The sequence below is a fragment of the Arabidopsis lyrata genome, assembly GCF_000004255.2.
Source record: "Arabidopsis lyrata subsp. lyrata unplaced genomic scaffold ARALYscaffold_6, whole genome shotgun sequence".
Lineage (NCBI taxonomy): Eukaryota > Viridiplantae > Streptophyta > Magnoliopsida > Brassicales > Brassicaceae > Arabidopsis > Arabidopsis lyrata.
In genome coordinates this window covers 1304352-1317653 of record NW_003302550.1, presented here as the reverse complement: position 1 = coordinate 1317653, position 13302 = coordinate 1304352, and the positions used below count along the sequence as shown (strand labels likewise).

The following is a 13302-nucleotide window of genomic DNA, read 5'->3' as shown; positions in this document are numbered from 1 at the left end:
AAAAACACCGCAATTTAACGTTAACCAATGAACATATTGGATGAGGCTTACTCAACCATCGAATACAAGATATTTCCGGAAACAATGCCCGAAAGAAGTAATCTAAGCCCCAAAGAAACGAGGAAACAAACATGGAGGTAAAATTATGAAAACGGTACCAAGAGGACTTAAAATAACAAAGCTGAAACTGGGACAAAAAAAAACTCCAACAAACCTTCCCAAAGAACCAATAGACATCAGAGCGACAACAAATGACAAGAGCCCCGAGAAGAACTAACTAGACAAACAAGCATCGAAGTCGGATATATGGTCCAAAGAAAATCCAAATTCGAGCTCCAAAACAAACAACTCTTGTAGAAATGAAAGCATGAACAAAAGTGCTCCAAATTACAGAGGCAAACCCAAACTGCTACACCAAAGAACTGATGAAACCAAAACAATAGAGGCACAAGGAAATGTCCTTGAACCCCGAGAAGGGGATACACCAATTAAAGGCACCAACTTAAACACAGACACAAACACAAACCTAACCCATTCAGTTTGTGTCTGTGTCTGTATCTGTGTTTATACACCAATGATCAACGCCCGCAATCATTTTTTATGAGTTTATTGTTTTTCTATTTTTGATCGTTAACTTTTCTTTACTTTACCAAATAAGTTACATTATTAAGTTGACTAAGGAAACAAATTTAATGGAGTTAACTCCTTTTTAACTATCATTTTTGAATTTTATTTTTCAATCAAAACATTGTTCTGTAATTTAACATAGAATTTTAATGAAAAATTAACTCCGTTAATTTGTTCCGTTAGTCAATTTAACGATGTGGCTTATTTGGTAAAGTTAACAAAAATTAGTGATTAAAATGGGAAATCAACAAGAATTAATGACTACAATAAAAACTAGCAATTTATTTTATCAAAAAATAAAGTTGGAGACTTTTTTGGTATTTTTTTTACATTTTTCCAGTTGAAAGTCAATGTGACTTATTTATGGCGGTTAATGAAGTAGAAGAATAGTACTCGAAGTCTCGAACCAGAGATCTTTAGCTGATATTATCCACGTGGCAGATTCTCTTTGCTCATAATTCCGCAAATATTAAAATTAGAACAAATAAATAAAGAGACAAAAGTAAAGAAATAAAAAAGGTTTCTGTTTTCTCTATCGACGATTTGCTTTCGGATTCGAGTCTTCTTCTTCTTCTTCAGGTTTCGCTAGGGTTTCTCTGATCCGCTTCTTCTACTGTGAGCTTTTTTTGTCTTCACTCATCGATTCTTTTTATTTTTTTTTTCATATTTTCCGGTTTGTTAATCTGTTGGTTTTCGTGTTTTTTTTTTTTTTTTTTATAATTTCGATTTATTTGGGTTAATGGTTATAATATGATTTGATTTGATCCAGCTTTCGTTAAACAAGATATCAATAATTTCTGGAAAAAAATTATGGTTTTTCGAATTGTTTAAGTTCCTGCTCCTAAATCCATCTTCCTCTGTTGGTTCTTCTGTCGACGCCCTTTTCTCTTTTTTTTCTTTTTCTTGGGACCTTGAAATGCTTCCAACGAGTAATACAATTTTGTTAGCTGTTATTATCCGGTTAATCGCAAAAAGTTTCAATTTTGTAGTAAAAATAAATATGATGTTGAAAATTGATGTCTATGGCGAAACGTAGCTTTTGAGTGTGTCTTCTTATATTAGGCAATTTATCAAATCTGTTTGCTAAGTTTGTGGTATTGGTCAAATGGATATAAATCCTCTGCATGTGAATTAGTTGATGCTCAGATATATATAATTTTCTCAATACTCTGTATGTATTGTGAAAATAATGTATTATCTGGTCCTGGTCTCTACTTCGGAACTCAGTTTACTAGGAGATTAAATGTTTGGTATTTTTGGTGTCTTAATTGTATGCTTTTGTCTGTTAATTACATTTTAGAGTTGGTTATGTCAGGAGTTGGATACTTCTTCTGACAGGAAGGGCCATGTCAAGTTTAACAGTGAGAAGGGTATCGCGTGAAGATATACAACTGGTAAAGTTTTCATTTTTCTCTCTTGAATTTTTTTCTTTTTTTCACTCGTTTGCAATTATTTTGGTAAGTTGAAGATTGTAGTTTCATGTCATCTTTAAGCAAGGAAATATTTTTTCACTTTTTTTTTCTGTTGCCGTTTACCTGTACATTTGGAATTATCAAGGAAGACCGTCAGCTTGGCTTGGGTGTGTAAACCTCTTCAGAATATGTGACATAATATTCTTTCTGGCCTGTTATTGTTTCTTTGCAGGTTCAGAATCTAATTGAACGATGCCTCCAGCTTTACATGAACCAGAAAGAAGTTGTGGATACTCTACTAGAGCAGGCTAAGATCGAACCTGGTTTTACAGAACTAGGTAACCTCATCACTTCTCGGATTTGTTTGAAACAATTAGTACCTGATCGGGTAATTCTCATAGTTCAATGTTGGTTCTGGTTTAAGACATCCTAAGTCAAAAGCACATTTAAAACTGTACAACTTTATGGAGCAAGTCTGACTTGTTAAGAACATTATTTCAAAATAATAGATATATGACAATTGAACTTATGGGTTTCTAGTAGATAATTATGGTAGAACATTTTCCTTCTGAGTTGACAGTTTGGCAGAAGCTTGAAGAAGAGAACCGCGAATTTTTCAAGGCATATTATCTGAGACTCATGGTGAAGCATCAGATAATGGAATATAACAAGCTGCTTGAGCAGCAGATAAACCACATGCGCCTGATGCATCCAACCGGAGGGGCTTCTGTCCAAAACAGGAATGGTTCTCATGTTCCATCAAGTAAGATATGTTTGGAACTAGATCGAATTTCATTTTCTATGGATTTATCATATGTTCATTTCTGGATTTGTATTTATATGAAAGCTCATCATATTGAACTACATTTTTTATTCAGGAATTAAGGTACTGAAAATTGTCTATTAAGAAATTTCTTTGTATCCTCTAATGAGTTGTGAATAGGTTATCATGTTGCAACTAACGTCATTTCTTTCAACACTCAACAGTGAATCAGCAACAATTATGCTATGAACGCAAGGACTCTGATCAATCCTCTCCTAATCTGTCAAGTCCATACCTCAATGGAGGCTCAGCAATTAACACAAATATACCTTCTTCTGTGGACTTTTCAACCCATTCTAGAAGAGTTGATCCTCCACCAAACTCGCTCTCCGTGCAGGCCACAAATATGCCTTTGATGCAAGGAATGATCAAGTCTGAGACTGCATATTCAAACTGTGCTCCGTACATGTATGGTGGTGAAGCACAGTCCACAGTTGGAGATGCTCCCATTGCATCTTTCAGCAATGATTCCAGCAACCAATCCCTCAATGATCTTGTTGATGCAGACACTTCTGCATTTGGCTTGTTAGGACAAATACCTCGGAACTTCAGCCTCTCTGATCTGACAGCTGACTTTTCCCAGAATTCAGGTATCATTTGCATTTATGCTTTGTTCTTTCTCCTCCACACACATATTAAACAGAAACTTGTGCATAAACTCGCACAGCAACTGCCGTTTTGGATTGAGAGGTAACTTGTTTGTTAATACCAGAGATTCTGGAGAGCTACGATAGATCACCATTCCTATTGGCTGATGCGGAAAATTTCTTGGACTCTAGTGAAAGGGTAGAACCTCAAGGTGAGCACTCAAAGCTTTGTTGATGATGTCCCTCTTCTTTTATTTCTCAAGTTTTATAGATTTCATTGAGTGTTTGGCTCATCTCAGCTATAGTGCAAAAAGCCGAATCATTCAGGACCTAGAGACACCAGTAAGTAACCCCATTAGTGTTTTCTTTTACAGGAGACCGCGAAAGATTGGGGACCATATCTGAAGGCTTCAGCTATGAAAACCTCAGGAGCATTTAGGTTTACTACATATGGAGCTTCATCACCATGCTTCTGACGTCTTCAACTACTTGCAGGGTTTAGTCCCATGATCAGTGTACAGAGATCTTCTTAGCTTTCGAAAGACAATTTTTGGGTGGGAGTGAATACTAATATTATTATTCTCAAGTGTAGAGAAATGTGGTTTTTATTAATAAATATTTAAGCAGCAGTTGATTTTGATTGTATCATTGTATGATTTTGGATTTTGATTGTATAATCGTGTGATATTAGATTTTTGCTTTGGACTTGTGTGACCAAGTCTAAAAACTTGTAAGACCCATAAAATAGGATGATCCTTTACATTATTAGTATAATAATCTTCTTTCAATAAACACACCACACAGATAGTTTAGGAAGATTGAAATTGAGCAATCTGAAACTTCAATCTCTCTCAGGTATAACTATTAGATAAGCAAATCCATTCTTAGATACAGAAGAAGCTGCAGGCGTCACACACTTTAGTGTTCATTGCTTTCCTTAGAAACACATTTCACAAATCCAGCAGCAGCATAGTGCAAAGAGACTGCATAGAAAGAAGCAAACAAAACAACAAAGATTTTGCTGATTAGCTAGTTTTGGTTGCTATGAAAAGATAGTGACTTTGTTTGATACTTATATACAGCCTTACCATCCTTCAATGAAGCCTCTGTCTCCTTTCTTCTTTGTTTCGAAAAACCGTGGTTTCTTCTTCTTCTTGTCCTCCTGTCCAGGCTGTTCCGATACTTGTTCTGCAACTGGATATCCTGTCAAGAGATGTAAGTACTACAAATCTATAATAAGTTTGATTCATTATTATTGGAAAACGAAGAAAGAATCTGACCTTGAGGAGGATTTTGATCTCTCATGTCCTGCATCTTCTCAAAAGTATGGAGAAAAACAGAAGAAGCTCCTCCCTTTGTGTTGGCTCTTTCACTTATGCAAGTGGAAACACACAAAAGGGGATTGTGATTTGTGATTTGGGAATATGATTCTTGGTTTGGTTTGCGATAAGATTAAACATTTTGGTGTGGATGCTGCTCTTTATATAAGCTCTGTTTTTTTTGAGCTAAAACTTATAATGGTGGAACTGTCATATGAAATATTCTTCTTTCGTTTTTTTTAATGACTTTCGGTTTATTCGTTTATATCTTTATTCCTTCCTTCACGAAGGGTCTATTGCAGAAACTATGGTTCCGTGAGTTTTATAATGTGAAAAGGAGACTTTTACTTGTGATCACCACAATGGGATTAAAAGCAGAATGTTGGTCTAATCATACTTTATGTTGAATGGCTCAAAAGTTGACAACAAATCCCCTAAGCAAAATTTTCTTTTGGTAACAATTACGAAATCTGAACAAAAGAATTTTTAGAAGAAGAATCTTCGTTTCACTGAAATATGCTAACAACACGGGAATACTAAACACAAAAACTGATTTTATACAAGAAACCAGAAGGTTTGGATCCTAGGATTATGTCATTAGCAAGCAACAACTAGAAGCTTTTTGATCTTCAAGTGTGAGTTTGCTGCAATTCGTTAAATATGAGACATGATGTGTCCCAAAGTTCCTTAGCCATTTTCGGGTCACCAGAAAGCGCTGAAGATTCAATGGTCCTCCCCTGTCCGCCAAAGAAATATTTGCCTGATATTTCCTGCAAAAACAGATCAACATAGAGCTCATCAACCACATAAGGTTGATGCAGATAAGATGAAGAATTCCAAAAGATCATATCTTACAGGTGGAGCTAAAGCAGCATCAATGACCGATTCAGCTGCATCCTCTGGAGACTGCATCAGTCCAAGAATCTTGAGACCATAAAACGCAATGACTTGTATATATGAAGGAAGCTCATGCATTATGTTTGTTTTTACTGCTCCTGGATCTACCGCTCTACAACAAAACAAAACAAAAAGGAAATTCCCAAATCTTACAAACAGAATAATAATAACAGAGTGTCTGATAGAGTAACGAGTATTTAGGACGCGTACACAACAGAGACGTGATGTGAATCATCCGTGAGGCGAAGCTGTCTATGCAGCTGGTATGAGAAAAGTAGAAGGCATACTATTGCATAAATGACCATAAACTATATTAGCATCATCATGATATAAGGGGAAACATATATGCTTTGAGTGGGTTTCCTTACATTTAGAATACTCATAGATCCTAGCACAAGGATATTGCTTTGATCTCGAAAAGTTCACTCCAGTAACAGAATCCATGTCAAACCTCCCACTAAAAGCTACATAGAAAAATAACTATCTTACTCTCATTGTAGGATAGAAACTCATTCGATCAGACTGATTGTGACAGACTATTCACCAGAACGATGTGTAAAAGATGTAACATTCACAACTCGTGAAGGCACAGGGCTGTTTCTCAGGAGCGGTAAGAGAAGTTTGGTCAAAGTAAAAGCGCCGACATAATTTGTAGCCATCATCCTGACAAATATGGAGACAGAAAGTGTAACCTTTAGAGTTCAAAGTTTTGAAACTATAGTGAAAACCTCACCTGTCAAAGCCTTCAACGGTTGGCCGACAAGATGTTGCCAGTATTCCAGCATTGTTCACCAAAAGCTGGACTGAAGAATGCAAATCTGATTCAAAAAGCCATTGCTCTAGAGAGTTTCTGAACTTGAAAACTGATTGAAAAGACGAAATGTCAACTTCAAAAGCTTTGAGTTGGGCATTCTCATTCTGCCTCTTAATATCACTCAAGGTCTGTCAACAGAAAGTGGCAATTAAAAAGATTCAACAAAGGTGAAAGAGGAGGTTCTTCTATCTATCGGTACAAGGAAAATCAAAGGGACCGTAGAAAACCTTTGATAGTAAGTGGGATGATCTTCCAACTGCAAAATCAAGAAAGACTCTGCTTATAATTCAGTTTGAATATATGATAAAAGACATGTTCCAAGTCATCCTCTCCATATCAATAAGAGATAATCGAACAAGAGATCCAAAGCAACACTCTTTTACCAAGAACAACGTAGAAACCTTTCCTTGATAGAGCAAACGCAGTGGCCTTACCAAGTCCCGAAGTAGCCTGCAATGAATTCAAAAACAGAAACTAACACTAGATTGCATAATCCGAGGCAATGAAGAGAATGAATGACTTACACCAGTGATAACACAAATAGGTGTGTGTGAATGATTGGATTTGGAGCAAGAAGAGGAACTTGATTTTGAGCCAAAGATACTCTTTTTAAGCAATTGGAAGTAAGAAAAAAGGAGGGCAATGTTCCAAAACAAAGCCATCCTCCAGAAATTAGATGAGCATATAAAACGCAACGCCTCCTTCATCAAATTCATGTACCTGAACAAGAATCTGTAGACTAACAACTTGATACTGCGAACTCGTGAAGAAATTAGAGCCGAATACAAGGATCAAATACTTTTTCTGGGGAATAATCGATGGCTTTGTAGACTAAACTAGGCATTGATAGACGAACAAAGCACGAAGAAGACGAAGAGGAGACCAAACTCACTCTGGGCTTTAGCAGATGGTTCGATGTGGGACAAAAGAAAATTACTTTCTTATATTCACTGTGTCTGGGCTTTAGCAAGCAACAACTAGAAGCTTCTTGATCTTCAAGTATGAGTTTCTGCAATTCGATAAATATGAGACATGTTGTGTCCCACATCGACAATATAATAATTTCCCACTTAACAAAAATCAGAAAGCGCAAGTTCAAATGTTAATCCGGTTTACGTTCTGGTTTAGACGGTTCAAATTTACTTAATTGGGCCGATTGACATATATTGAAGCCGACCCAAGGAAAGTCGGCGTTATACAAAAGTCCCACATCGGTTTGTTAGAGGAAAGGGTCTTTGGAATTGGTCCTATATATATATAAGCATCTGCATCTTCTTATTTAGTTAACAACTCTTAATTGCAAAATTATTAGTCGGCCATGTGACTCAATGAGTTGAGTCGGCCGCCCACTTCGGCTAGGCGCCATAGTTATTTTTTTTTCTCTTCGCTGTTTTTTCTCGAATTTTTTCTTTGGTTTTCTTTGTTCAAACGTTTTTTATTTTAATTAAAGTTTTTACTATAAAATATTTTTTGTTTTCAAATAATATAAGTGTTAAATTTCAATGCCATTGAAAACAAACCGGACTAAGCATGCTGTCCCATCATACGGGTCCGTAAATCCGTGTTATTAGTTCAACCGTTTTTCACGCAAGTAAATTTAACACTTATATTATTTTTTATAGTTTTTTACAAATATTTTTATTATGTAAACTATTTTTTAAAAACTATATTTTTTTATTATATAAAATGTTTTTATTTCAAAGGTTTTTATTTAACTAAAGTTTTTAATATGTAAAGTATTTTTGTTTTCAAATAATCTAAGTGTTAAATTTCAATGCCATTGAAAACAAACCGGACTACGCATGCCGTCCCATCATACGGGTCCGTAAGCCCGTGTCATTTGTTCAACCGTTTTTCACGCAAGTAAATTTAACACTTAGATTATTTGAAAACAAAAATACTTATATTTGAAGAAAGGAGAAGTGGAGCCGTGGAACGGCAAGAACCCCCCTCCTATAAGGATCTCTTGCAGGAGTAAGACCAGAACCTTTGTGGTGTTTAGACAAGACCTTGAGCAAGGGATCGGTTCATACACTGAAGACATTGGCGATCTCTGCATTTTCCTAGGCCAAAGGGAGGCCTTTTGCGTCTCTGCAACCGAATATCCCGGACTTCACCCTAATTCTGTCTACTATGCAAGCTCGGGCACTGGGTTTGGTTACTACGACCTCTCCTCCAACACTCTCCACGACGTTATCCATGAGGCCCCTTTCTCGTGGCTTGCCCCTCTCCAGTGAATATAGCTTATTTGCTCATAAACTGTTGTAACTTATGTGTTGTTTTATGCCTTTTCCGACTATTTTATATTAATTCGGGATTTGTTTGTATGTTTAACTTATGACAATCTCGACAAGGATCCTGACATATTCTCTCGCTAATTAATCTCATTTGTATAGCTAAACATAAAAAATGTCTGAGAACATTATAAAAATATATTTTCAACTTTAAGTGAACAAATATTTAGTTGTTTTTTTTTTGCTGTTAAAATGTCATTTAGTATTTCTTATGTAAGTTCCCAAAATTATTGGATGTCACTCATTTCTTTGTTAGTTCCCAAGAAGTAATAGATGGCATTCATTTTTTTTTATTTTAGTTCCCCCAAAAATAATAGATGTCACTCTTCAAATTTAGTACAATAATGTTTTAGTAGAAAATAGTATTCATAATGAACAACAACAAACATAATAGATTTTTATTCAATGAATATTTATGTAAATATATTTAAGAGTATAAAGTGCATATCAAAATAGATTACATGGATTATATTTTTAGGTTATATGAGTTTAAAACTAGAGGTACGAAACTCTATAATTAAGACATTTATTATCATATAGAGCTAGAAGAACACATAAACTCCATAATTAAAACACTTAGTCAGATAAACCCCCAAGTATACATACATCAGCTCCCAGTACTTGGACTCCATGACAAAGTGAACGTGCAGCTCTTCTCAGAACCGGTCCGGTATTTTCGAATGCCCTAAACAAATAAAAAACCGTGCTCTTTATACTTTCATATAGTAATATAAAAAAAGTCATACTAAAACTAGATAAAACACCTTTTAAATCCATAAACAGTTTGTAAGAAAAGAAAAAAAATAGTAAAAATAACTTTATTTCTTTCAATTCTATTCTTCAAAGCAAAGTCTTTCATTTCATAATTAAAGTCACATATCTTAACAAGCAAACAGAATATAAATTAATAATGAAATCAATCAAAGAGAAAATTTTGTACAAAATTCTTTTTTTGGTGAAGACAATTTTAAATTCATACAAAAATAAAAAGAATTTTTTTTTGGTTTAGTTTAGTTTTTTTTTCTAAACAAAGTTTTACTAAAACTTTTTACTATCAACGACTTAACTAATATTTTATTAACTTAGAAACTTAAAGCCCATGAAATATAGTAAAAGAAAAAACCAACAAAAAATGAATTAATAATAAAACCTTAATATTTTGTGTTTTTACATAAAAGACCTAAAATATTTTCTTAAATATGTTCCATGCTTCTCTTTGGATGCTTTTAAGCCATAGTTTGGGTAGCTTGTGCGGTGAACCGGCTCCTCCCAGTATGAAATCTTGTCTTGGATACCCCACACCTTACCATCAATTGCCTAACCCGTGTTATCAGAGACGAGGAATCAATCATCTCAAGAGTCCGAGACTTGGCTCCTAAGTTCCTTTGGGAAGTTGAAACACATGAGCTTCAAGACAAATACAAGAAGACAGAAACTGTTCTATTTTGCAGAAAGATATTTTGGGCAATCGTTTGAAAATCTACTTGTGTAGAAATTCTTTTTTACTTGTCTTGGTTATTAAGAGAAAGAAATTACAGATTACTTTTGTAATGTTTGTTCATTGATTAACCGTAATAGATGTCTCCTAGTCCTTGTACATGTTTTGTTTCGCCACACTCTCTCTCTCTCTCTCATAACCAAAACTAGAATTAGCCGGGAATGATGGGCCTTACATAACAAAATTATTATTAAAAACCAGAAAAAATAGTTTAAGTGTTAAGTTACATTACGCCAAAATCGGTTGAACTAAGACCCGAAAGACGGGATGTTTAGGCCGTATTAAATGAAAAACCTTTTAACTGAAAAAAAATTAGTTAAGTGAAAAATTAGTTAAATAAAAAAACATTATTTGAAAAAATTAGTTTCAAATCAGAAAATAAAAAGTAAAAAAAAATGTTTTCACTTCAAAAAACATTTGAAATGAAAACATTTTGTGTAATAACAAATATAGTTTTTAAAAAATACTTTACATAATAAAAATATTTGTATAAAGACCATAAAAAATAATCTAAGTGTTAAATTTATTTGCGTGAAAAACGGTTGAACTAATAACACGGGCTTACGGACCCATATGATGGGACGGCATGCTTATTTCAGTTTGTTTTCAATGGCATTGAAATTTAACACTTAGATTATTTAAAAAAAAAATACTTTAAATAATAAAAACTTTAGTTAAAATAGAAAATATTTGCCAAAAAAATAAAAAATTTTAACTTGAAAAAAAAAACCTTTGAAATAAAAACATTTTGTATAGTAAAAAATATAGTTTTTTAAAAATAGTTTCCATAGTAAAAATATTTGTAAAAAAACTATAAAAAATAATCTAAGTGTTAAATTTACTTGCGTGAAAAACGGTTGAACAAATGACACGGGCTTACGGAGCCGTATGATGGGACGGCATGCTTAGTCCGGTTTGTTTTCAATGGCATTGAAATTTAACACTTAGATTATTTGAAAACAAAAATACTTTACATATTAAAAACTTTAGTTAAATAAAAACCTTTGAAATAAAAACATTTTATATAATAAAAAAATATAGTTTTTAAAAAATAGTTTACATAATAAAAATATTTGTAAAAAACTATAAAAAATAATATAAGTGTTAAATTTACTTGCGTGAAAAACGGTTGAACTAATAACACGGACTTACGGACCCGTATGATGGGACAGCATGCTTAGTCCGGTTTGTTTTCAATGGCATTGAAATTTAACACTTATATTATTTGAAAACCAAAAATATTTTATAGTAAAAACTTTAATTAAAATAAAAAACGTTTGAACAAAGAAAACCAAAGAAAAAATCCGAGAAAAAACAGCGAAGAGAAAAAAAAATAACTATGGCGCCTAGCCGAAGTGGGCGGCCGACTCAACTCATTGAGTCACATGGCCGACTAATAATTTTGCAATTAAGAGTTGTTAACAAAATAAGCAGATGCAGATGCTTATATATATATAGGACCAATTCCAAAGACCCTTTCCTCTAACAAACCGATGTGGGACTTTTGTATAACGCCGACTTTCCTTGGGTCGGCTTCAATATATGTCAATCGGCCCAATTAAGTAAATTTGAACCCGTTTAGAAAAAAAAACTAAACTAAACCAAAAAAAAATTCTTTTTATTTTTGTATGAATTTAAAATTGTCTTCACCAAAAAAAGAATTTTGTACAAAATTTTCTCTTTGATTGATTTCATTATTAATTTATATTCTGTTTGCTTGTTAAGATATGTGACTTTAATTATGAAATGAAAGACTTTGCTTTGAAGAATAGAATTGAAAGAAATAAAGTTATTTTTACTATTTTTTTTCTTTTCTTACAAACTGTTTATGGATTTAAAAGGTGTTTTATCTAGTTTTAGTATGACTTTTTTTATATTACTATATGAAAGTATAAAGAGCACGGTTTTTTATTTGTTTAGGGCATTCGAAAATACCGGACCGGTTCTGAGAAGAGCTGCACGTTCACTTTGTCATGGAGTCCAAGTACTGGGAGCTGATGTATGTATACTTGGGGGTTTATCTGACTAAGTGTTTTAATTATGGAGTTTATGTGTTCTTCTAGCTCTATATGATAATAAATGTCTTAATTATGGAGTTTCGTACCTCTAGTTTTAAACTCATATAACCTAAAAATATAATCCATGTAATCTATTTTGATATGCACTTTATACCCTTAAATATATTTACATAAATATTCATTGAATAAAAATCTATTATGTTTGTTGTTGTTCATTATGAATACTATTTTCTACTAAAACATTATTGTACTAAATTTGAAGAGTGACATCTATTATTTTTGGGGGAACTAAAATAAAAAAAAATGAATGCCATCTATTACTTCTTGGGAACTAACAAAGAAATGAGTGACATCCAATAATTTTGGGAATTTACATAAGAAATACTAAATGACATTTTAACAGCAAAAAAAAAAACAACTAAATATTTGTTCACTTAAAGTTGAAAATATATTTTTATAATGTTCTCAGACATTTTTTATGTTTAGCTATACAAATGAGATTAATTAGCGAGAGAATATGTCAGGATCCTTGTCGAGATTGTCATAAGTTAAACATACAAACAAATCCCGAATTAATATAAAATAGTCGGAAAAGGCACAAAACAACACATAAGTTACAACAGTTTATGAGCAAATAAGCTATATTTACTGGAGAGGGACAAGCCACGAGAAAGGGGCCTCATGGATAACGTCGTGGAGAGTGTTGGAGGAGAGGTCGTAGTAACCAAACCCAATGCCCGAGCTTGCATAGTAGACAGAATTAGGGTGAAGTCCGGGATATTCGGTTGCAGAGACGCAAAAGGCCTCCCTTTGGCCTAGGAAAATGCAGAGATCGCCAATGTCTTCAGTGTATGAACCGATCCCTTGCTCAAGGTCTTGTCTAAACACCACAAAGGTTCTGGTCTTACTCCTGCAAGAGATCCTTATAGGAGGGGGGTTCTTGCCGTTCCACGGTTCCACTTCTCCTTTCTTCAAATATAAGGATCTCTCATTACACCTTTTAGGCAAGATTT

The 13302-nt window shown here is 33.7% G+C and overlaps 3 protein-coding genes across 7 annotated transcripts; 1 reads left to right on the top strand and 2 right to left on the bottom strand.

Moving 5' to 3' along the window:
• Window positions 1-1027: 1027 nt before the first annotated feature.
• LOC9307146 lies at window positions 1028-4167 on the top strand. Of its 2 annotated transcripts, none has more exons than XM_021022772.1 (7): window positions 1028-1242; window positions 1943-2021; window positions 2272-2377; window positions 2620-2802; window positions 3027-3452; window positions 3575-3661; window positions 3824-4167. In XM_021022772.1, exons 2-7 carry the CDS (start codon window positions 1974-1976, stop codon window positions 3886-3888), a joined length of 915 nt encoding a protein of 304 aa, XP_020878431.1. In that variant the 5' UTR covers window positions 1028-1242; window positions 1943-1973; the 3' UTR covers window positions 3889-4167. The 2 variants fall into 2 exon arrangements, with proteins under 2 accessions (XP_020878431.1, XP_020878432.1); XM_021022773.1 differs by having other exon boundaries at window positions 1928-2021.
• Window positions 4156-5056, bottom strand: LOC9307145 (cysteine-rich and transmembrane domain-containing protein A). Of its 2 annotated transcripts, XM_002871029.2 has the most exons (3): window positions 4730-5056; window positions 4538-4652; window positions 4156-4432 (listed from the first exon to the last, which is right to left on the bottom strand). In XM_002871029.2, exons 1-3 carry the CDS (start codon window positions 4761-4763, stop codon window positions 4387-4389), a joined length of 195 nt encoding a protein of 64 aa, XP_002871075.1. In that variant the 5' UTR covers window positions 4764-5056; the 3' UTR covers window positions 4156-4386. The 2 variants fall into 2 exon arrangements, with proteins under 2 accessions (XP_002871075.1, XP_020878434.1); XM_021022775.1 differs by lacking the exon at window positions 4156-4432 and having other exon boundaries at window positions 4534-4643.
• A 94-nt stretch (window positions 5057-5150) lies between these two features.
• LOC9309203 (short-chain dehydrogenase TIC 32, chloroplastic) lies at window positions 5151-7664 on the bottom strand. Of its 3 annotated transcripts, XM_021022770.1 has the most exons (10): window positions 7382-7664; window positions 7200-7305; window positions 6863-6929; window positions 6707-6735; window positions 6399-6607; window positions 6210-6328; window positions 6034-6129; window positions 5876-5951; window positions 5624-5777; window positions 5151-5538 (listed from the first exon to the last, which is right to left on the bottom strand). In XM_021022770.1, exons 1-10 carry the CDS (start codon window positions 7525-7527, stop codon window positions 5398-5400), a joined length of 1143 nt encoding a protein of 380 aa, XP_020878429.1. In that variant the 5' UTR covers window positions 7528-7664; the 3' UTR covers window positions 5151-5397. The 3 variants fall into 3 exon arrangements, with proteins under 3 accessions (XP_020878429.1, XP_020878430.1, XP_002871074.2); XM_021022771.1 differs by having other exon boundaries at window positions 5876-5954; window positions 7004-7472; XM_002871028.2 differs by having other exon boundaries at window positions 7004-7472.
• Window positions 7665-13302: the final 5638 nt, after the last annotated feature.

Bases quoted from the DNA above. Each gene is read 5' to 3' on its own strand.
- LOC9307145 (XM_002871029.2), bottom strand. From the start codon at position 4,763: ATGCAGGACATGAGAGATCAAAATCCTCCTCAAG. The intron at 4,653-4,729 runs GTCAGATTCTTT...ATCTCTTGACAG, and splicing joins AGATCAAAATCCTCCTCAAG to GATATCCAGTTGCAGAACAA. The intron at 4,433-4,537 runs GTAAGGCTGTAT...CTTTCTATGCAG, and splicing joins AGAGGCTTCATTGAAGGATG to TCTCTTTGCACTATGCTGCT.
- LOC9309203 (XM_021022770.1), bottom strand. From the start codon at position 7,527: ATGTGGGACACAACATGTCTCATATTTATCGAATTGCAGAAACTCATA. The intron at 7,306-7,381 runs AAAGCCCAGAGT...AGTTTAGTCTAC, and splicing joins CCCACATCGAACCATCTGCT to AAAGCCATCGATTATTCCCC. The intron at 6,736-6,862 runs GTAAAAGAGTGT...TTGATTTTGCAG, and splicing joins AGGTTTCTACGTTGTTCTTG to TTGGAAGATCATCCCACTTA.
- LOC9307146 (XM_021022772.1), top strand. From the start codon at position 1,974: ATGTCAAGTTTAACAGTGAGAAGGGTATCGCGTGAAGATATACAACTG. The intron at 2,022-2,271 runs GTAAAGTTTTCA...GTTTCTTTGCAG, and splicing joins CGCGTGAAGATATACAACTG to GTTCAGAATCTAATTGAACG. The intron at 3,453-3,574 runs GTATCATTTGCA...TGTTAATACCAG, and splicing joins TGACTTTTCCCAGAATTCAG to AGATTCTGGAGAGCTACGAT.